Source organism: Equus caballus, chromosome 2 (genome assembly GCF_041296265.1).
Source record: "Equus caballus isolate H_3958 breed thoroughbred chromosome 2, TB-T2T, whole genome shotgun sequence".
NCBI lineage: Eukaryota > Metazoa > Chordata > Mammalia > Perissodactyla > Equidae > Equus > Equus caballus.
In genome coordinates this window covers 113,034,764-113,050,470 of record NC_091685.1, presented here as the reverse complement: position 1 = coordinate 113,050,470, position 15,707 = coordinate 113,034,764, and the positions used below count along the sequence as shown (strand labels likewise).

The window sequence follows — 15,707 nt, the reverse complement described above, 5'->3', positions numbered from 1 at the left end:
GTAGATTCTTTAAGAATTGATTTCTAACTTTAAAAAGAGGCTAAGAGTAAATAAAGAAAGAGACAGAGATAATTATATGCTTTTGTCATTAACAGAAATAGGAAACTCCAAAAGAGAGGTTATCTGAGGCAAAAAGAATGAACTAGTCATCTTGGGACATGTTCAATTCATTAAGTCAAAAAGATGCCCAGTTATGTATCAAACAAGCAGTGATAAATGTGGGTCTGAAGCTTGGGATTAAAAAAATAGATCATTTGGAATTCATCAGTATAGAGCTGACAGCAGAAGTCACAGAGGTATTGACACAGAGAACAGAGAAGGGGTCCACAGCTAGAGCATCCAGGATAAACCCCTGGGGGAGGGGAGACCAAACAAGCGTCCAGAGAACTTAGCAGAAGACCTAGCAGAGTAGACCACAACGATAGCAAAGAGGAAGAGGATTTTAAAAAGGTAACATGGACAAGGGTGTCAAACTCTATAGAAAGAAGGAAGCGAATAAAGACTTTGCAATTAGTACAACATTAGAAACACTGGATGACACTTTGCATGTGAGAACAGTTTCAATAGAGAACGGAAGACAGAAACAAGGCCACAAGGGGTTATGGCCTGAGTGAGGGGTCAGCAGCTGAAAGCAAGATCTTCTCTAATTACTCCACATGTAGAGACAGCATGCCTCAGATATACAAAAACTTCTTTAAAAGATAAACATGGAAATCATTTCAACAAATCAGAAAAAAATAAAATAACAATATTAATAAGCTATTACCTTCTTGTGATTCTTGTAAACATTTCTGTGGGCAAATCCCTTTCCACAAAGCTTGCATTTGTAAGGTTTATCTTCACTGTGTATTACTTTGTGGGCACCCACTTGATCAAGCCTCTTGAAAGACTTATTACAAATCTCACAATTATAGGGTCGTTTTTCTGTGGAAAATGAGTGGAGACAATCTCATATCTACACAAAGGTAAAGGATAAAAAGGGAAACAGCCTTACCTTATATTACTTCTTATGGATACGTCAACTAAAACATGAGCCAAACAACTGAAAGAGAATCTACTGCCCAACCCATCTCGGTAAGACATGAGCCTATTCACAAAAGAAATGTGAGCTGTTTCTTCTATAGACCCACTTTGTAAACTAAATGCATAAAGTAGCTTAGATACAAAGATGAAGTTTAAATTCAAGGAAGAAATCCTACTTCCAGATGAAAAATCTTCTGATAGATGTGGGTTTAAAACAGGGTTACAACTCTGAATGCTGACAGGCCTGACAGCGATGGAGTTGAACGACAAATCTGCCTCCTGCCCAGCCAAGTAGAGCCATCTGGGCAGAGCTTCTGAGTCTCAGCAGAAACCACACACTTAGATGGTTGTGTAAGATCTATATTTATACCATATTCATGTAATTTTGACAACCAGATAAAAAAATATAGTTTGTTTCAAACAAAGTATATCTGAAGGCCACCAGTTTTTGATCTTGTATTTTCATTTGTTAAAATCTCTGTATACGTCTCCAAACAAAGTGGCTATTCAAAACCTTCCTGACTTCAATGGCCTCCAAATTATAGATATCCTAAACTCTAGAAAGACACTTCATAAAGGAAAAATTATTTTCAGAGCAGTTTTTCTTAAAAAAAAAAAATCTGTATAACAGAACTGTTACTCAAACTTGCTTCAAATAAAACTATGGCTTTAATAATTTATATTCTCAAAATGTAGGGGGTGACCCTTTGGCATAGTGCTTAAGTTTGCATGCTCTGCTTTCACAGCCCAGAGTTCATGGGTTCTGAGCCCGGGCGCAAACCTACACACCGCTCATCAAGCCACACTGTGGCAGCATCCCACATACAAAGTAGAGGAAGACTGGCACAGATGTTAGCTTAGCCACAATCTTCCTCAGCAAAAAGAGGAAGATTGGCAACAGATGTTAGCTCAGGGCCAATCTTCCTCACCAAAAATATTAAAAAATTTAAAAAAATTTATGTACTCAAAAGGTATTTATAAATTTCTCACTAACGTTTATTAGTACCTTAGTCAGAATGTAAAAGTATCTAGAAATGTAGGAACTATAACTGTTGAGTCTCTCCTAAACATCAGACACTATACTCGCACAGTAAATGTTCTCATTTAAGCTTCACAGCAATTTTGAAAGGCAAGAACCAGTATCCCATTCACAAATCCCATTTCACAAATGAAGAATACAGAAACTGAGGCTTAAGGAGGAGCAGGTAACCAATTAAATGGTGACTTAGAAGATCTTCAAGATATTTAGTCCAACCTTTATAAAAACATTGAGCTCTAGAGAAATTAAGTAAACGTGTTCAAAATCACATGGCTGGTTAATGGCCGAGCTGGAACTAACAGTCAGGTCTCCTGATGACCACTCTCAGAGCTCCCGAAAATGACAAAGTGGATCTTTTGTAGTGATTTCAATATAAATGAAAAAACTATCTATTTTACCTGAGTGCGTGATCATATGACGTTTTAGCTGATTAGCTGAAATAAATTTCTTCATACATTCTTGACAATCAAATATCTCATGAATCTGCAAAAGGTTTAAAAGAGTTAAATCAACTGTTAAGGCCAAATAAATTGTATGGAGCTCAAGCAAAAGCATAAACATGTGGGTAGTTGCTATGCAATATTCAAACTAAGTATTATAATTCAACCCTAATTTGTTTATGCTATCCTATATAAATTAAAAATGCAATGAACATAAGTTACCTAGTAAAAACATATCATTAAAAGAAAATAAGATTGCACACTATCTAAATATGTAATACAGCTGAATTATTTAGTGCATATTTGATTTACACTCTCTGTAAGAAATTATACCCAGTATATATTAACTCTTTCAACAAATTTGTCATGCATAAATTTAACTTGGAAATATGTAACCTGCAAGTAATAAAATTCCCTTTACAGTAAACAGTATTTTAAACTTAAATGTATGTAGTACAGAACAAAACATTAACTACCATGAAAGACAAGAAGATACATGATTCTAAAAAACATTTAGCTCACAGTAAAACTCTCGCATGATATGTGGAGGACCACAATAAATAGAAACGATCAAAATGCATAATAAGTAGGGGGTGGGGCATAACCTTAGCAAACAATTGGCTAATATAAATATTACAATTGAACATTAAGTTTAGTTCTTTCCTTCTCAGATACTAAATCAGAGAAGTTGGATAGGTGGTACGAAAAGGATATCCTCAGTTTATTACCAGAAACAAGACACAGAGTTCTAAGAGGAGTATATCGCATGAAAGTTTGTATTAAAATGTTAAGCATCCCAATGAACAAGAGCATCACACTGTTTTGCTGAAGATTCAAAAATGGTTTTGGTGAAGTCACGTTTTTGTTTCAACCTCATTAAAGGTAGAGCTCACATACTAAACCCCAGACAAGAAAAGCCATTCTGCAGGAAGCCCAGACCCCACGGTTAGCCCTGCAGAGCCACTCCAGAGTAAGGACACCGAGGGATCAAGGCAGAAGGCCCTAAACTGGTACAGCAAAGGAGAAGGGGTGGAAGACTGGGCTGTCCCGTTACATGGTTCCCTTGATCTAAGTGGCCATGGAAGAACTCAAAGCAGGGGGGGTGAGGAGGGGAACAAAAGCTGGGGCAAGGCGAACAGATCCCGGGTCTGCAGTCTATGCCAACCACACAGCAGGTCTGCAGCTGCCCACTGCCTTCTGCGCCTGTCAGAGCTGACCCTTGGTGACTGAGTAAACTTTTCCCTGTGAAAAGAGGGAAGGCAGGGAAACCAGGCAGCAGCAGAAAGACATCATTCCACTGGAGTCTGACTTGTACCCCTGCTTACATGCAGTGGCGTCTAATTTTGATCGGGGCTATATGGAGTCCGGAGAGTTCTACAGCCCCCAGAAAGCAGTGTGGGATCTGCACAAGTACCGAATAGTACCGAAGAAAACCTTTCAGCCTGAGACATTTTAAAGGCAGTCTCTTCAATCATCAAAGACCCTTACAGTAGCTTCGGTTGAACATCTATGTTTAAGGAGCAGTGACATAATGTGCAATGTTTATTTAAAGATAGCAAGAACAGTTATATTCTTAAACTCTGTTTCTGTAACACGTAACTTTTATAATAACGAGATACTCTAAAAAAGATGATACGCCTTCTGAGCCATACATAAATGAAAACATACTTAGTTCATTTTCATTTTAATGTTAAATGTTTATTAGTTTATAAAATTTTTAAAGTTATTAGTCCACAAATAAAATGGCAATTGTTAAATAACATACTGCAAAATAATACTCATATCTGTTCACTTCTTAACTCTCATGAATTCTGAAACATGAAACATTTTTAAAGGTTGAATTGAATTGACATTTCCCAAATTATAAATAGGGCATTTATTGTACATGAAACTATTTCTTCACTGACTATTTTATTTATAGCGGAAAATTCAGACCAAAGCTATTTTCAAAACTCCTAAAAAGGCTTAATGAACTAATCAGATTTAAAGTGAAATGACAGGTAATGCTATTTGTTTATGCCAAATGCTAAGTAAAGCACATTTTGTAAAATGTCTAGCTTTCCAAATTGATATGGAAGATAATAATTTACAATTTGAAGTCTCAAATAAAGTAATTTTCAAGAAGGATCATAATATATCTTATTGTAATATAGGATAGTATATAATAATGTAAAACACTCTACTAGACTATAATGTAATTTGGCATATTCATAAAGCACCATCTACTGGCAAGGTGAAATACTGCAACCAAACTCTATTAGACATTTGCCATAGAGTCAAAAATGGAGTCAGTAGTAGGGGCCAGCCCAGTGGCATAGTGGTTAAGTTTGTGTGCGCTCCACTTTGGCAGCCCAGGGTTCACGGGTTTGGATCCCGGGTGAGGAGCTACACACCATTCATCAAGACATGCTGCGGTGGCATCCCACACACAAAATAGAAGACTGGCAAAGATTTAGCTCAGGGACAATCTTCCTCAGCCAAAAAAAAAAAAAAAAATGGAGTCAGTTAAAAGCTGGCTATGGATTGGATTCAGAAAGGCTAAGTTAGAGGATCTACACTATAACATAGGGAGTGCTGCATTGGGCTAACATGTTACTAACATTCTGTAGAGACAACCTAGGTGCTGTGTTCCATCACCACCAAGCAGGATTTACATGTGCCGAGATATTGCTTGGGAAAAAAGTTCTTATAAAGAAAACAAAAGGAAAAGAGGACAATCTCAGAAACATGCCCCATGACAAACTTTGCTAAAACACTCTATTTGGTAAAATCTCAAATATGGTAAGATATCTTAAATTTCAACCTCTTAACATTTAAATAGGTCAGGGAAATAAACCAGAGAATTATAAAACAGGATATCTAGAAAATATCTATTCTACTGGACTTAGTCTTTTTGTCTCAGATTAGGGTTCTGCTTCGGAAGCCATAGAGTGATGGGAAGAGAGAAAGAGACCTAAAAGAAGCATCTGTCTGGAGTTCCGTGCAAAATTTCTTTTACAAGTAGTTTCCATGCTGCCTTCTGCAGCACAGACACTGCCACTGGAAGGACGCAAAAGAAGGTTAGCATGGCAGGGAAACCAGAAAAAAAAAAAGGAGTTTCATGGCACTTAGAGAAGAAATTTAAAAAAACACTGATCAGGTCAATGTCACGTTTCATAAATGAGAAACCAGAGGTCCCATGTTACATGGAGCGTTAATCACAAAAGGAGAAGACATCTACTGTTCAGACTCTCAGTCCAGTGCATGTTCCATTATTTCCCCCTAAGGATCAAAGTCACTCAACATATAGGACATAACCTCAGGCATCTTAACAATTTAACTATCCGATACGTTATACATTAAACCCGCAGTGCATGGTTGGAGCTACTGGATTGAATATCACATGAATTTTCAGGGCTGTGAAGCTACTCTGGAATACATTTATATACAAATAAAGAGACAAAATTTATTTTACAAACCTCAACAAAAGTACCATCACTAGTACCATTTCCCCTCTTTTTTGGTATTAAATCACTAAAAAGAAAATATTATGTGCTCCTAAATATTCTGAACAAAACAATATATGAAATTAGGAAATAATCACTTATATCTTTGTTGAAATAATATAATATGAATTTTTTTGGACTCTGCCATGATACAAACAAAAATCTAAATTCTTTTTAATTCTATTCCACTACAAATTGTATTAACTAGCTGATAATGTTGTTAGGGTTAATAACTGCCATTTATAGTTCAGACTAATTTTTCACATTAAAATCATCTTAGCAAGTTTTATACTTATTACAAAATGTATTAAATTTATTTTCTCCCAAAATAATCATTTGTGTCTCCTGAAAACAGTTTGACATACTCTTACATTATTCTTAGCTCTTCAAAATAATGGAGTTCTTCTCTTTGTTTTGCCAGACTTAACTATAACATATATCCATTTTAACAGCTAAATGCCACTGCAGAGCTTATTACAAATATACTAAAATTTATGGTTTCCTCAAATATATGGTATTTCCTAAGCAAACAGCAACTGATAAAGCCTAAAACCAGGGTGAGATGTTATAGTGAAGGACTCGGTTAGATATGACACTTTCCAATGGAGAAATATTTCTAGTAATTCTGAATAAGCAATTCAAAATATTCTTTCACAAGAGTTTACTTTTCTGCATATCAGCCTTGCGTATTACAATATATTAGTATTTAAATTAATGACAAAGTTCTCTCTTTATGATATGAAAAAATCAACTATAAGTTTACATGGCAGACACTATAAATGACTAAAGGATCATATGTTATGCACTGATGAGCATTAATCTTTATCCTACTGACCTTTCTATGTTCCTGTAGGCTTGATGTTGAAGAACACTTTTTATTGCACACTGAACATATGAGCTTTTTCTTAGGATCTCCTAAAATAGAAACAAAATACCATCATGTCTCAAATGAGGATATTAAGAGGAACATCAGATACAGTGTTTCTAAGGTGATATATAATTTCTAAACAGGTATTTATTTCATCTTCGTAATTTAGAGTTCTAAAATTTTCAGTTCAATGAACTCAGGAAAAGAATGCTATATTTTGAACCCTCTCTTTTTAAATTTGAGAAATATTCAGCTTGATATAACACTTCTCCATGTATAAAGGCCTTTCACCTTTCCGTGTACTAATTTAGTGTTAAAAGAGAAAACCACACTTCCACAAAAAATTCAAATCAAAATTAAAAGTAAGCAAATGTGTTTATAAAAGCAAAAACTGGATTTCTTAATTCATAAGCTGATTTTGCTACTTCCTTTAAATTTTAACAGAATATTTGATTTAATCAGCTGAGTTTTTTAAGGTGGAATTCATAGATTATTCTTTCCAGTACTAGACTCTTGCAAAATCTATGAGCATATGCTTTATCACATTAACATTAAAAATGGAAAATGGAAAAAAAGTGAAATCAAGTACAATAAAACATTATATTGGATTCATAGCATTAAACAAATCAAAACAAAGCCAGATTTGGTCGGCTTACTTAGTGATTACATTTATAGTAGTTCATTTCGTTTTTTAAATTTCACAGCGGTTACAGAATGAAAGACTCAATAAAAACATTTTTTTCAAATGTGATGTCACAACACTATCATCTGCATTACCATAAATAACCACAGAATGGTTTTTTCAACTTTGAATTGACCGATTTCAAACATACAGAAAGTAAACAAGCAGTATAATCAGCCCCCGCATCCCTGCTACCTGGCCCCAGCAATCATTAATCCATGGCTATTCCACCCACTTCCCCACTTATCTATTTGTTTGAAGCAAATCCAAAACAAGTCAGAAACAATAAAAACGATTTGATCTTATTTTAGGACTGTGTTTATGAAAGAAACACTTTTAGAAAAAGGAAAACAGAAATTTTCATCATATTATTTAAGATATTTATTTTATTAATGCACTTTTTTAACATGCTAAATATTATACCCAAGAAAATTTTTCTTGGTGATTGACAAGTAAATAGCTACCAGAGGAGAAAATTCTCCCAAGCAAAGTGAACATCTGACGACAGCAAGTATTCGGTCACCAATTTCCTATACATATCTATTATAGATGAAGAGCCACAGAAAGAGAATATTCCGTCTTTTCCAGCTCCCACTGGCTGGGATGTCCCGCCTTCAATCCATAATCCTTTATCATCCTAGCTTATCCCGCAGACCTGCTGCTTCTTGAGACCAGACCCTCTCCTTTGCCCCCAGGTAGGTCAGAGCCTGAGAGAGAGAAGACAGAGAGATTTCCCCACCACCCCTCTCACTTCATCCCCGCCCCCCTGCCACTGCTCCTTCAGCGGCATCACAGGCAATACACCAAACCCTTCAACCTTTTCTCTCCTCACGTCTTCTATTCTTTATCCTAGAACTGGGATCCTATCTCCTTTGAGAAGAAATGAGAGAAAAGTTTAAGACTGTTTGCCTGAGAACACAGACAAATGTAATCTGCCATCAATACGAAAACTCTTGGTCAGCATCCACAGAATCTAAGCAAGAGAGAAAGATGGAAGTAGGTTAAGAAAGTTAACCACTGCAGTCTCTGTTTCCTCCTGGGTAACTATGAAGGTTCTCGCCACCCTACCAGCTTCCCTAGGTTCAAGGACAACAGCACCAACAAAGCCATAAACAGACTTTATACCATTTTAGTTTTCTTACATTCAGGTAAGTCTGATATTTGACTTGCAGATTCAACTTTCAAAAATATTCAGGAACACATTACTTACAAAGGTAGGAGATGCATGAGAAATTAATACAACTGTACTGGATACGTAAGCCCTTAAGCATAACTGTTGAGTTCAGCACAATGTGGGTTAACTATGCTTCTAGGGCCTGCTCTGAGAACCTACCCACCACATGTTACAGTTTGTATGGAAAAATGTGATCCAAATTTAAAAGTTCATCTTCTCTCTTCTCAGCATCTTCAATTCATATCACCTAACAAGGAACATTTGTCATCATCAGTGGTAAAAACTGCAAGATCTTCTCTTTCCCTGAATACTTCCGCCTTTCTACAGAAAAGGATTCTACAACCATACGTGTGAACACTGCTGTTCTCACTCTTCTGAACATGAAATATTCTCTCCCTAAAAGTCTGTGTAGCTCACAGGGGGAAGGGGAGAAGCAAGAGAGAAGCTATGAATGAGTGACAGACTGTGTACCAATCCCGGCAAAAGGTATGTAGGGTTGACCTCTGGCTGAAATAAAGGAAGTTTCACATTTTATATGATCCACAACATAGAAAAATCAAAAACTTCCTTTCATAAATTATTTCCTAGAAAATCACCATGAATTTCCAGAATCAGCAATATTATAATATCTAAGGCCAATTACAAGAAGCCTCAAAGTCATGATACTTAAGCACAGCCTGAAGACCACATGCCCAATAAGAAGAAAGCAAGTTTCCAGAGTTTCAGTGTGCATCTGGTTTTTCACTTAGTTCAGCAAAGTTGACTTTAAAAAATGACATGAAAGATTTGTTATAATACATTGCAGACAAAGATGGAGAAAATTAAGAACAGTATTTTAAACATAATGGCTCTTCGTAAAAATCAAAACAAAACAAAACTATGAAGACAGGTCTATCAGAAAGTTATGCTTGCCTTTTGCAACCATAGGGAGGCCTAAGTATAACGAATTCAGAAAAATGAGATCTTCCCTAAATCAGCCATTTATTCTTCAAAAGGAAAGAAAGAATCAGAACCTTGCAAAGTCCTAGTAATGCACACCATCTTGAGGCTGTATCTCGCAGGCCATACTTCCTGCCATGCAGAGCTTTCATATCCAGCTCACACTTAATGTGCAGCCCAAACCAATGGTACAAAGTTGGAGCCAGCAGTCATCTCATACCAGCCTCTATAGCTTTACCATAAAGGAGATGCTTTCTGGACAATGAGAGAACAGGATGCGGAAGCTGAGTACCGATTATCCTTTACTCCTGAATGTGAGAATAAACAAGATGGGAGAAAAGGAATCCACTTTCCTCATATCCAGAGACACATTTCCACCACCTCCCAGAATCCAAGGGCAAAAGTAAACACATGAGAAGAGTACACGCAGAGGAGTTCCAGGAACCTCGGCCTCTCTTATGGAGAAGACATGGAGGAGGCAAGAAGTTAACTCTGACAATACAGCCATCTGTTCAACTCAGCGCAGTAGACCGAATCCCGGAACGAAAATAGATTTACCATGTGCTAAGCAGACGAAATCTAAGTGACGGTCAAAATTTGTTTTATTGTTTAGCTATCCATTAGAGGGAATTCAAATAGTATCTGTTTTATTAATCTAAACATGTTCAATTCTCGTGTCAAAATGCAGTCAGGAATTTTCCCAAATATAGGAGAAATATCAGCATTTAAAAAAATAGAATTTTATGGTAAAAATATTAAGGTAGGAGGACATCAGTTAATAGTTTTAAAATACAGCCACTAAAAGAGAAATGTCATATGCTGAAACATTAAGATTATTAGTTAAAAATATTAATTCTTAACGCACCTGACTACCAAACACAACTAAGCCCAGCTCAGGTTTCCAGTTATGATTAATTCAGAGAGAGCAAAAATGACGAACACTGCTGAAATCAACGTGAAAAAGAAATAACGTCCAGTGAAAGAAAAGACCCACTGCCAGAGCTCCACATCTGGGTGAGATACAACGGAAAAGCAAGCTCTCTCCTCAAGAGTGAGAATTAAAACCAGATCATTCAGCCTGAGAAAAGGAAGCTCCTTTAAAAACGCCTCCCCGTGCCTTCTCACCAGTGTGGACGTTTTCCTGGTGTCTTCTCAGGGCATCCTTGCTCTTCAGCCTCTTTCCACAACTGTCGGCTTTGCACACGAACCTGGCATCGCCACGGCAAGTCTCCCGGTGCTGCTCAAAACTACAAGACAAGCAGGAAAGGGGAAGAGGGAGAAGAAATGGTGAAGACACACCTACGGAATGCTGCCCTCACGACAGCGTTTGCCCTGCATGCCCCCTAGTAGCGTGTCAGCGTCATTTCATGCATGACCTAGGCAGGTAGGAAGGAAAGCAGTTCAATTCTGTAGCCATGTGAGACACTAAGGCACTAAGAAGCATGAAAGCATGCACGCCAAAAATGACCCAGAGCTGCATAACAGCCATCGGATGACTCAGACACAAAACCTCGATGCTGAACTGAAGGGAGAATTGCAAACAGGGCACTGAAAACTTCGTGAAGAATCCTTCAGACTGCCTTTTGCTGTGCACTGAAGAACACTGAAGGGAAATGGAGAAAAAGAAAAAGGAAACAAGAACTGGAAGTCTAAGACAAAAACTTAGGAAAATACCTTTACTTTCAATAGAGTCATGGTCATGATCTTTTCATTCTGTCTTTTGTTCTTTTAATTTTTTAGTAATACCGAATTTAATTCTAAGACTCAGCTCAGCAAAAGTATCTTTTGCATGAAATAACTAATCCTAAATTGAATAAAAGTTGATCAGAATGAGATTTTAAAGTCCATTCATTAAAAAGTACATAGCCTCAGGGCTGACTAGGTGGTGTAGTGGTTAAGTTCCCTGGCTCCACTTCAGTGGCCCAGGGTTCATGGGTTCGGATCTCAGGTGTGGACTTACACACCTCTCATCAAGCCATGCTGTGGCGGCATGCCACATACAAAATAGAGGAAGATTGGCACAGATGTTAACTCAGGGACAATCTTCCTCAAGCAAAAAGAGGAGGATTGGCAACAGATGTTAGCTCAGGGCCCATCTTCCTCACCAAAAGAAAAAAAGTACATAGCCTTTTCTTGTTTTTCTTTTTAAAGAGCCTATAACTGAATTTCCAAATGTTAAATCTCTTGCTATCATAAAAGTTTTAATTTTTAGGTTTAAGTTTTGAACACAAATGTTTCATCTCATATTTCATAAGCAAAAGTGGATGCATATAAAATAGGGAAAGAATCTTAATATGAAATGTAGCATATTTCAGAATCTAACTTAATGAATAAGAAAATGAAACATTAAACCTACGTTAAAAATGTTTTGCTTATATGCAAGATGACATTTTGTTAAAAATAAAAATTTTAAATATATGTATCTACTTTCTTACTTTCCATAATTCATGATACTGTAAAATACTTAAGTAAAAGAATAATTTTATATGTTATTAATACAAATAGTTAAGATAATAAAGGGTGCAGAGCAATGTGCAGGGTCATTTAATTCATCTTATCCTCACAGCCTGTACCCATCCATCTTTAAATTAGTCCTCCAAGGTTGCTGTGAAAGAAACAGTGCTTCCCAAAATGTCCCTGTTGTTCTTTATAATCTGAACTCTCTCCCTTCTTAAATTTTTCCTTTACTGCTTTCAGAGGGGATATTGAATGCAGACAACTGAAACTTGATCTGTCACCTCAAAGCACCAGCTAAATCATGCATATTTGAATTTCAGATTAGGAAACCACTGAGCTTGATATTTGACAGCAAGTTATTAAATGGACAAAGACTGATTAGCATAAATAATGTTTACTTGTTAAGTTTCATCACCAGAATGTTTCAAAAATCAACATACTATACTAAGAAAAGATCAGTTAACGACAATGACAACACGGCGTGATTAATCTCTTCCTCCCTCCCTCTCTCTCCATCACACACACACACAGGTTAGAAACTGGAGGACAAAACAAATGGAAGAGGTAAGCAACGTGTTAGCTTATCATTTTAAAGATAGTCGTTAATGTACGCACTGTCTCTGCAAAGCCTGCTTAACTGGAAATTTCTTCCCACAGTTCTTGCACTTAAATTCTTTCTCCTCTGTGGGTTTCTGGTGCAATGTCTGAAGATGCTCAGCAAGAATTTCCTCACTGGTAAAACTCGATTCACACTGGGGACAGGCATAGTCCTCTTTACAGCCAAAATGATCTGCACATTTATAAGGAAACAGATTTTAAGACAAAAATTAAGAGCCAAAGACTGCTCAGTTTTGCCCTCACTTTAAAATCAAAAGTAATTGTGTTTAATGATATCAGATTAGTAAATTCTTATCTCCATAAATATTAATAGCATTGTCCATGAAAAATAATAGGCTGTGTTACTAGAAATACATTATTTTTTAAATCATTTCACTTGTGTTTCACCAAATTAATACAAAATCAAAGTCAATTTTTAATTTCCTCTGTAATGTTAACTTTTCACATCAAAGAGTTATTACAAATGTTGAATTGGAAAGCAAAGGCTTTTCCTGAAATGGGTCATCTTGAGTTCACTTTTAGCTGCACGAAGAGAAAAATCCAACCGAGGTGAAGTATGTGGAATTACCAAGGGGAATCTCACATGTATGTGAAGAAAGCCCACGGTCATAACAAGAGCAGGTGCCGTGGGGTTCCCCTGTCTCACTGGCTTGCCAGTACCATATGGACTGTCACAGCTCCACCCAAATTTCTCAAAGCGCAGTATTTAAATTACATATTTTGTCTAATTATCAAATGAGATTAGATTTAGGAAATGTAGAACATAAAAATCACCAATAACCCCATAATGAAGAGATAGCCGCCGTAATATACTTCCAAGTCTGACTCGTCTTATCTGCAGTCATATTTTATGCACATCTAAGCATAGCTACATTTATGATCATACTTCTTATGCAATTTTGTGTCTTACTCTTTTTTTCCTTTTAACATTTTCTCAAGTCAATTTTTTTTTTGTAAGGAACATTCACCCTGAGCTAACATCTGCTGCCAATCCTCCTCTTTCTTTGCTTGAGGAAGATTAGCCCTGAGCTAACATCTGTGCCAATCCTCCTCTACTTTGTATGTGGGACGTCCTCACAGCACAGCTGATGAGTAGAGTAGGTCCACATTGGGATCCAAACCAGCAAACCTGCACTGCCGAAGCAGAGCACACAGAACTTTTTAAGAACGCAGCCACTGGGCTGGCCTCCAAATTTTTTTTTTTAAACTTAAGGTACCATAACTTATTTGACTAAACTGTCCATTGCCAGACATTTGGGTGGATTTTTTTGTTTCTTTTGCTGGTCATTTGGTTGTTTTTGTTTTGGGGTTTTTGTTGTTTGGGGGGGGTTTCTTTCATAAACAAAACTGAATTCTAAAATAAAAATACCAACAATGTAAGTACCTGATTCGTATGTTTTAAAAATCTGTTTAAGTTTCCGTTGATTCTTTTTACAAAAATAATAGAAATTGCTACTTTGTTAACTAAACAAAAATCAGGGCAGTAATAGGTAAATAGGAGACTTTCTAAGTTAAAATAGTGGACATAATAACAACATGTCCCGGGGAAGTTGAGAAAAACAAATACCAAAAACCCCCTACAGAATAATACGGAAATAATTCCTACCACCCAAAATCTGATGTTCCAAACAGCATTACTCATATTTGAAAGACGGAACAGACAGCCTGTCCTCATTTTCCCCTTAAATAATCCAAATAAAATAAAGAAACAGAAGCACAAGCTCACAATGCTGGGAATGCTCTTACTGTCTCAGCCAATGACACACAGTTAGAATAGAAAATTCATATGAAAGACATTACTGCCAGAGCAACTAAAGAAACGAGCGTCACTTCTGAAGTGGCTTTGCGAAACAAAATGGAAAGATACTCTATAGTAAGTATCAGCCTATTACAAAATGTGAATACTTACAACATCACTCATACTTCCCTGAAACCCCATCAGGAGTAAAACACAACATAACAGAAACCAGGCCCAATAATAATTGATTCTTCTCCAGCAGATGACAAATAAGTGACAGATACCTCCTGGGTTGAAGGACTGATTTAAGCAGGTCTGACCTACAGTCATCACAAGTATTTGGTCACCCAACTAGAACAACTAGCAATCCTGCAGGCCTCAGTGATAAGAATGGAAAGAGAGTTCCAGAAGCTCCCGATTCTCAAAGGACCTCACACAACAGCAAGGCCCAGGAATAAACCCGCAGGACCAGCAGGCCCTCTGCACACCTCTGACTGGCCTTTCCCCACGTGCAGACAAGAAAGTCAGTCTCAGAGTCAGGGACTTTCCCAGTTACAAGACTGACGAGCGACAGTTAGGGCTAGAGCACAAAAGCCCTCACTCCTAGCCATGCCAGTGCACCAGACCAACAAGAGCCAGGAGCTGCCCTGACCCTGGCCGTCCTACAGGGCACACCCATCACCCACGCCCAGCACTCTCCTCCTCCTGAAAGAAAGAACAGGCACACAGCTGGATACCCTCTGAGAGCAGTTTTGACAAAAACTAACTTTATTTTGAGAATATCCTATTGTAATGCAACGGTAATTCAACCACAGTTCAAACTACATTTCTCCTACAACTCTCATTCTCTCCATCACCAATTGGAGGGAATACCTTTTCTGCCAGCTGTTGACTGTCCTTTAGAATGTTTAACTTCCCCTTCTTTGATCATTGTCATAATTTGCTGCTCTTCCTCGTCAGCCTCCATGTCGCTGTCCAGGTAGCCAATCAGAAGCTCTGTATCTGTTTCTATATCTTCAATTGCCAAATAGAAAATGTTTTCTCCTTCCTGAGACAAAATTAAAAAAAAAAAAAGCTGAACCACTCATTTGTTACTGATAGTAATTAAGAAATCATTTCAAGACACATCGAGTACCATGTGCCCATAAAAACTTATTATTATGTTTCTTATATCTCCAATTGATCTGGACACTGAAAAGTGACAATATCAATCAACTAGCAAATAAAATGCAAATATATACTAT

At 37.1% G+C, this 15,707-nt stretch overlaps 1 protein-coding gene across 7 annotated transcripts in view; it reads right to left on the bottom strand.

The window, feature by feature from the left end:
- Positions 1 to 15,707, bottom strand: part of PRDM5 (PR/SET domain 5) — a 186,330-nt gene that overhangs the window by 83,863 nt on the left and 86,760 nt on the right. For 4 of the 7 annotated variants that reach the window (XR_011436212.1, XM_023636627.2, XM_070259696.1 and 1 more), the window contains 6 exons: positions 15,337 to 15,511; positions 12,723 to 12,897; positions 10,776 to 10,897; positions 6,823 to 6,902; positions 2,461 to 2,545; positions 767 to 924 (listed from right to left, as the gene is read on the bottom strand). Coding sequence is in view for 6 of the 7 variants with exons in the window: in XM_023636627.2 (XP_023492395.1) it covers positions 767 to 924; positions 2,461 to 2,545; positions 6,823 to 6,902; positions 10,776 to 10,897; positions 12,723 to 12,897; positions 15,337 to 15,511 (795 nt within the window). In the remaining variant the exon portion in view is untranslated. Of the gene's footprint in view, positions 1 to 766; positions 925 to 2,460; positions 2,546 to 6,822; positions 6,903 to 10,775; positions 10,898 to 11,160; positions 11,254 to 12,722; positions 12,898 to 15,336; positions 15,512 to 15,707 lie in introns of all 7 variants that reach the window. The other 3 variants (XM_023636626.2, XM_070259697.1, XM_023636628.2) reach the window with 1 other exon arrangement.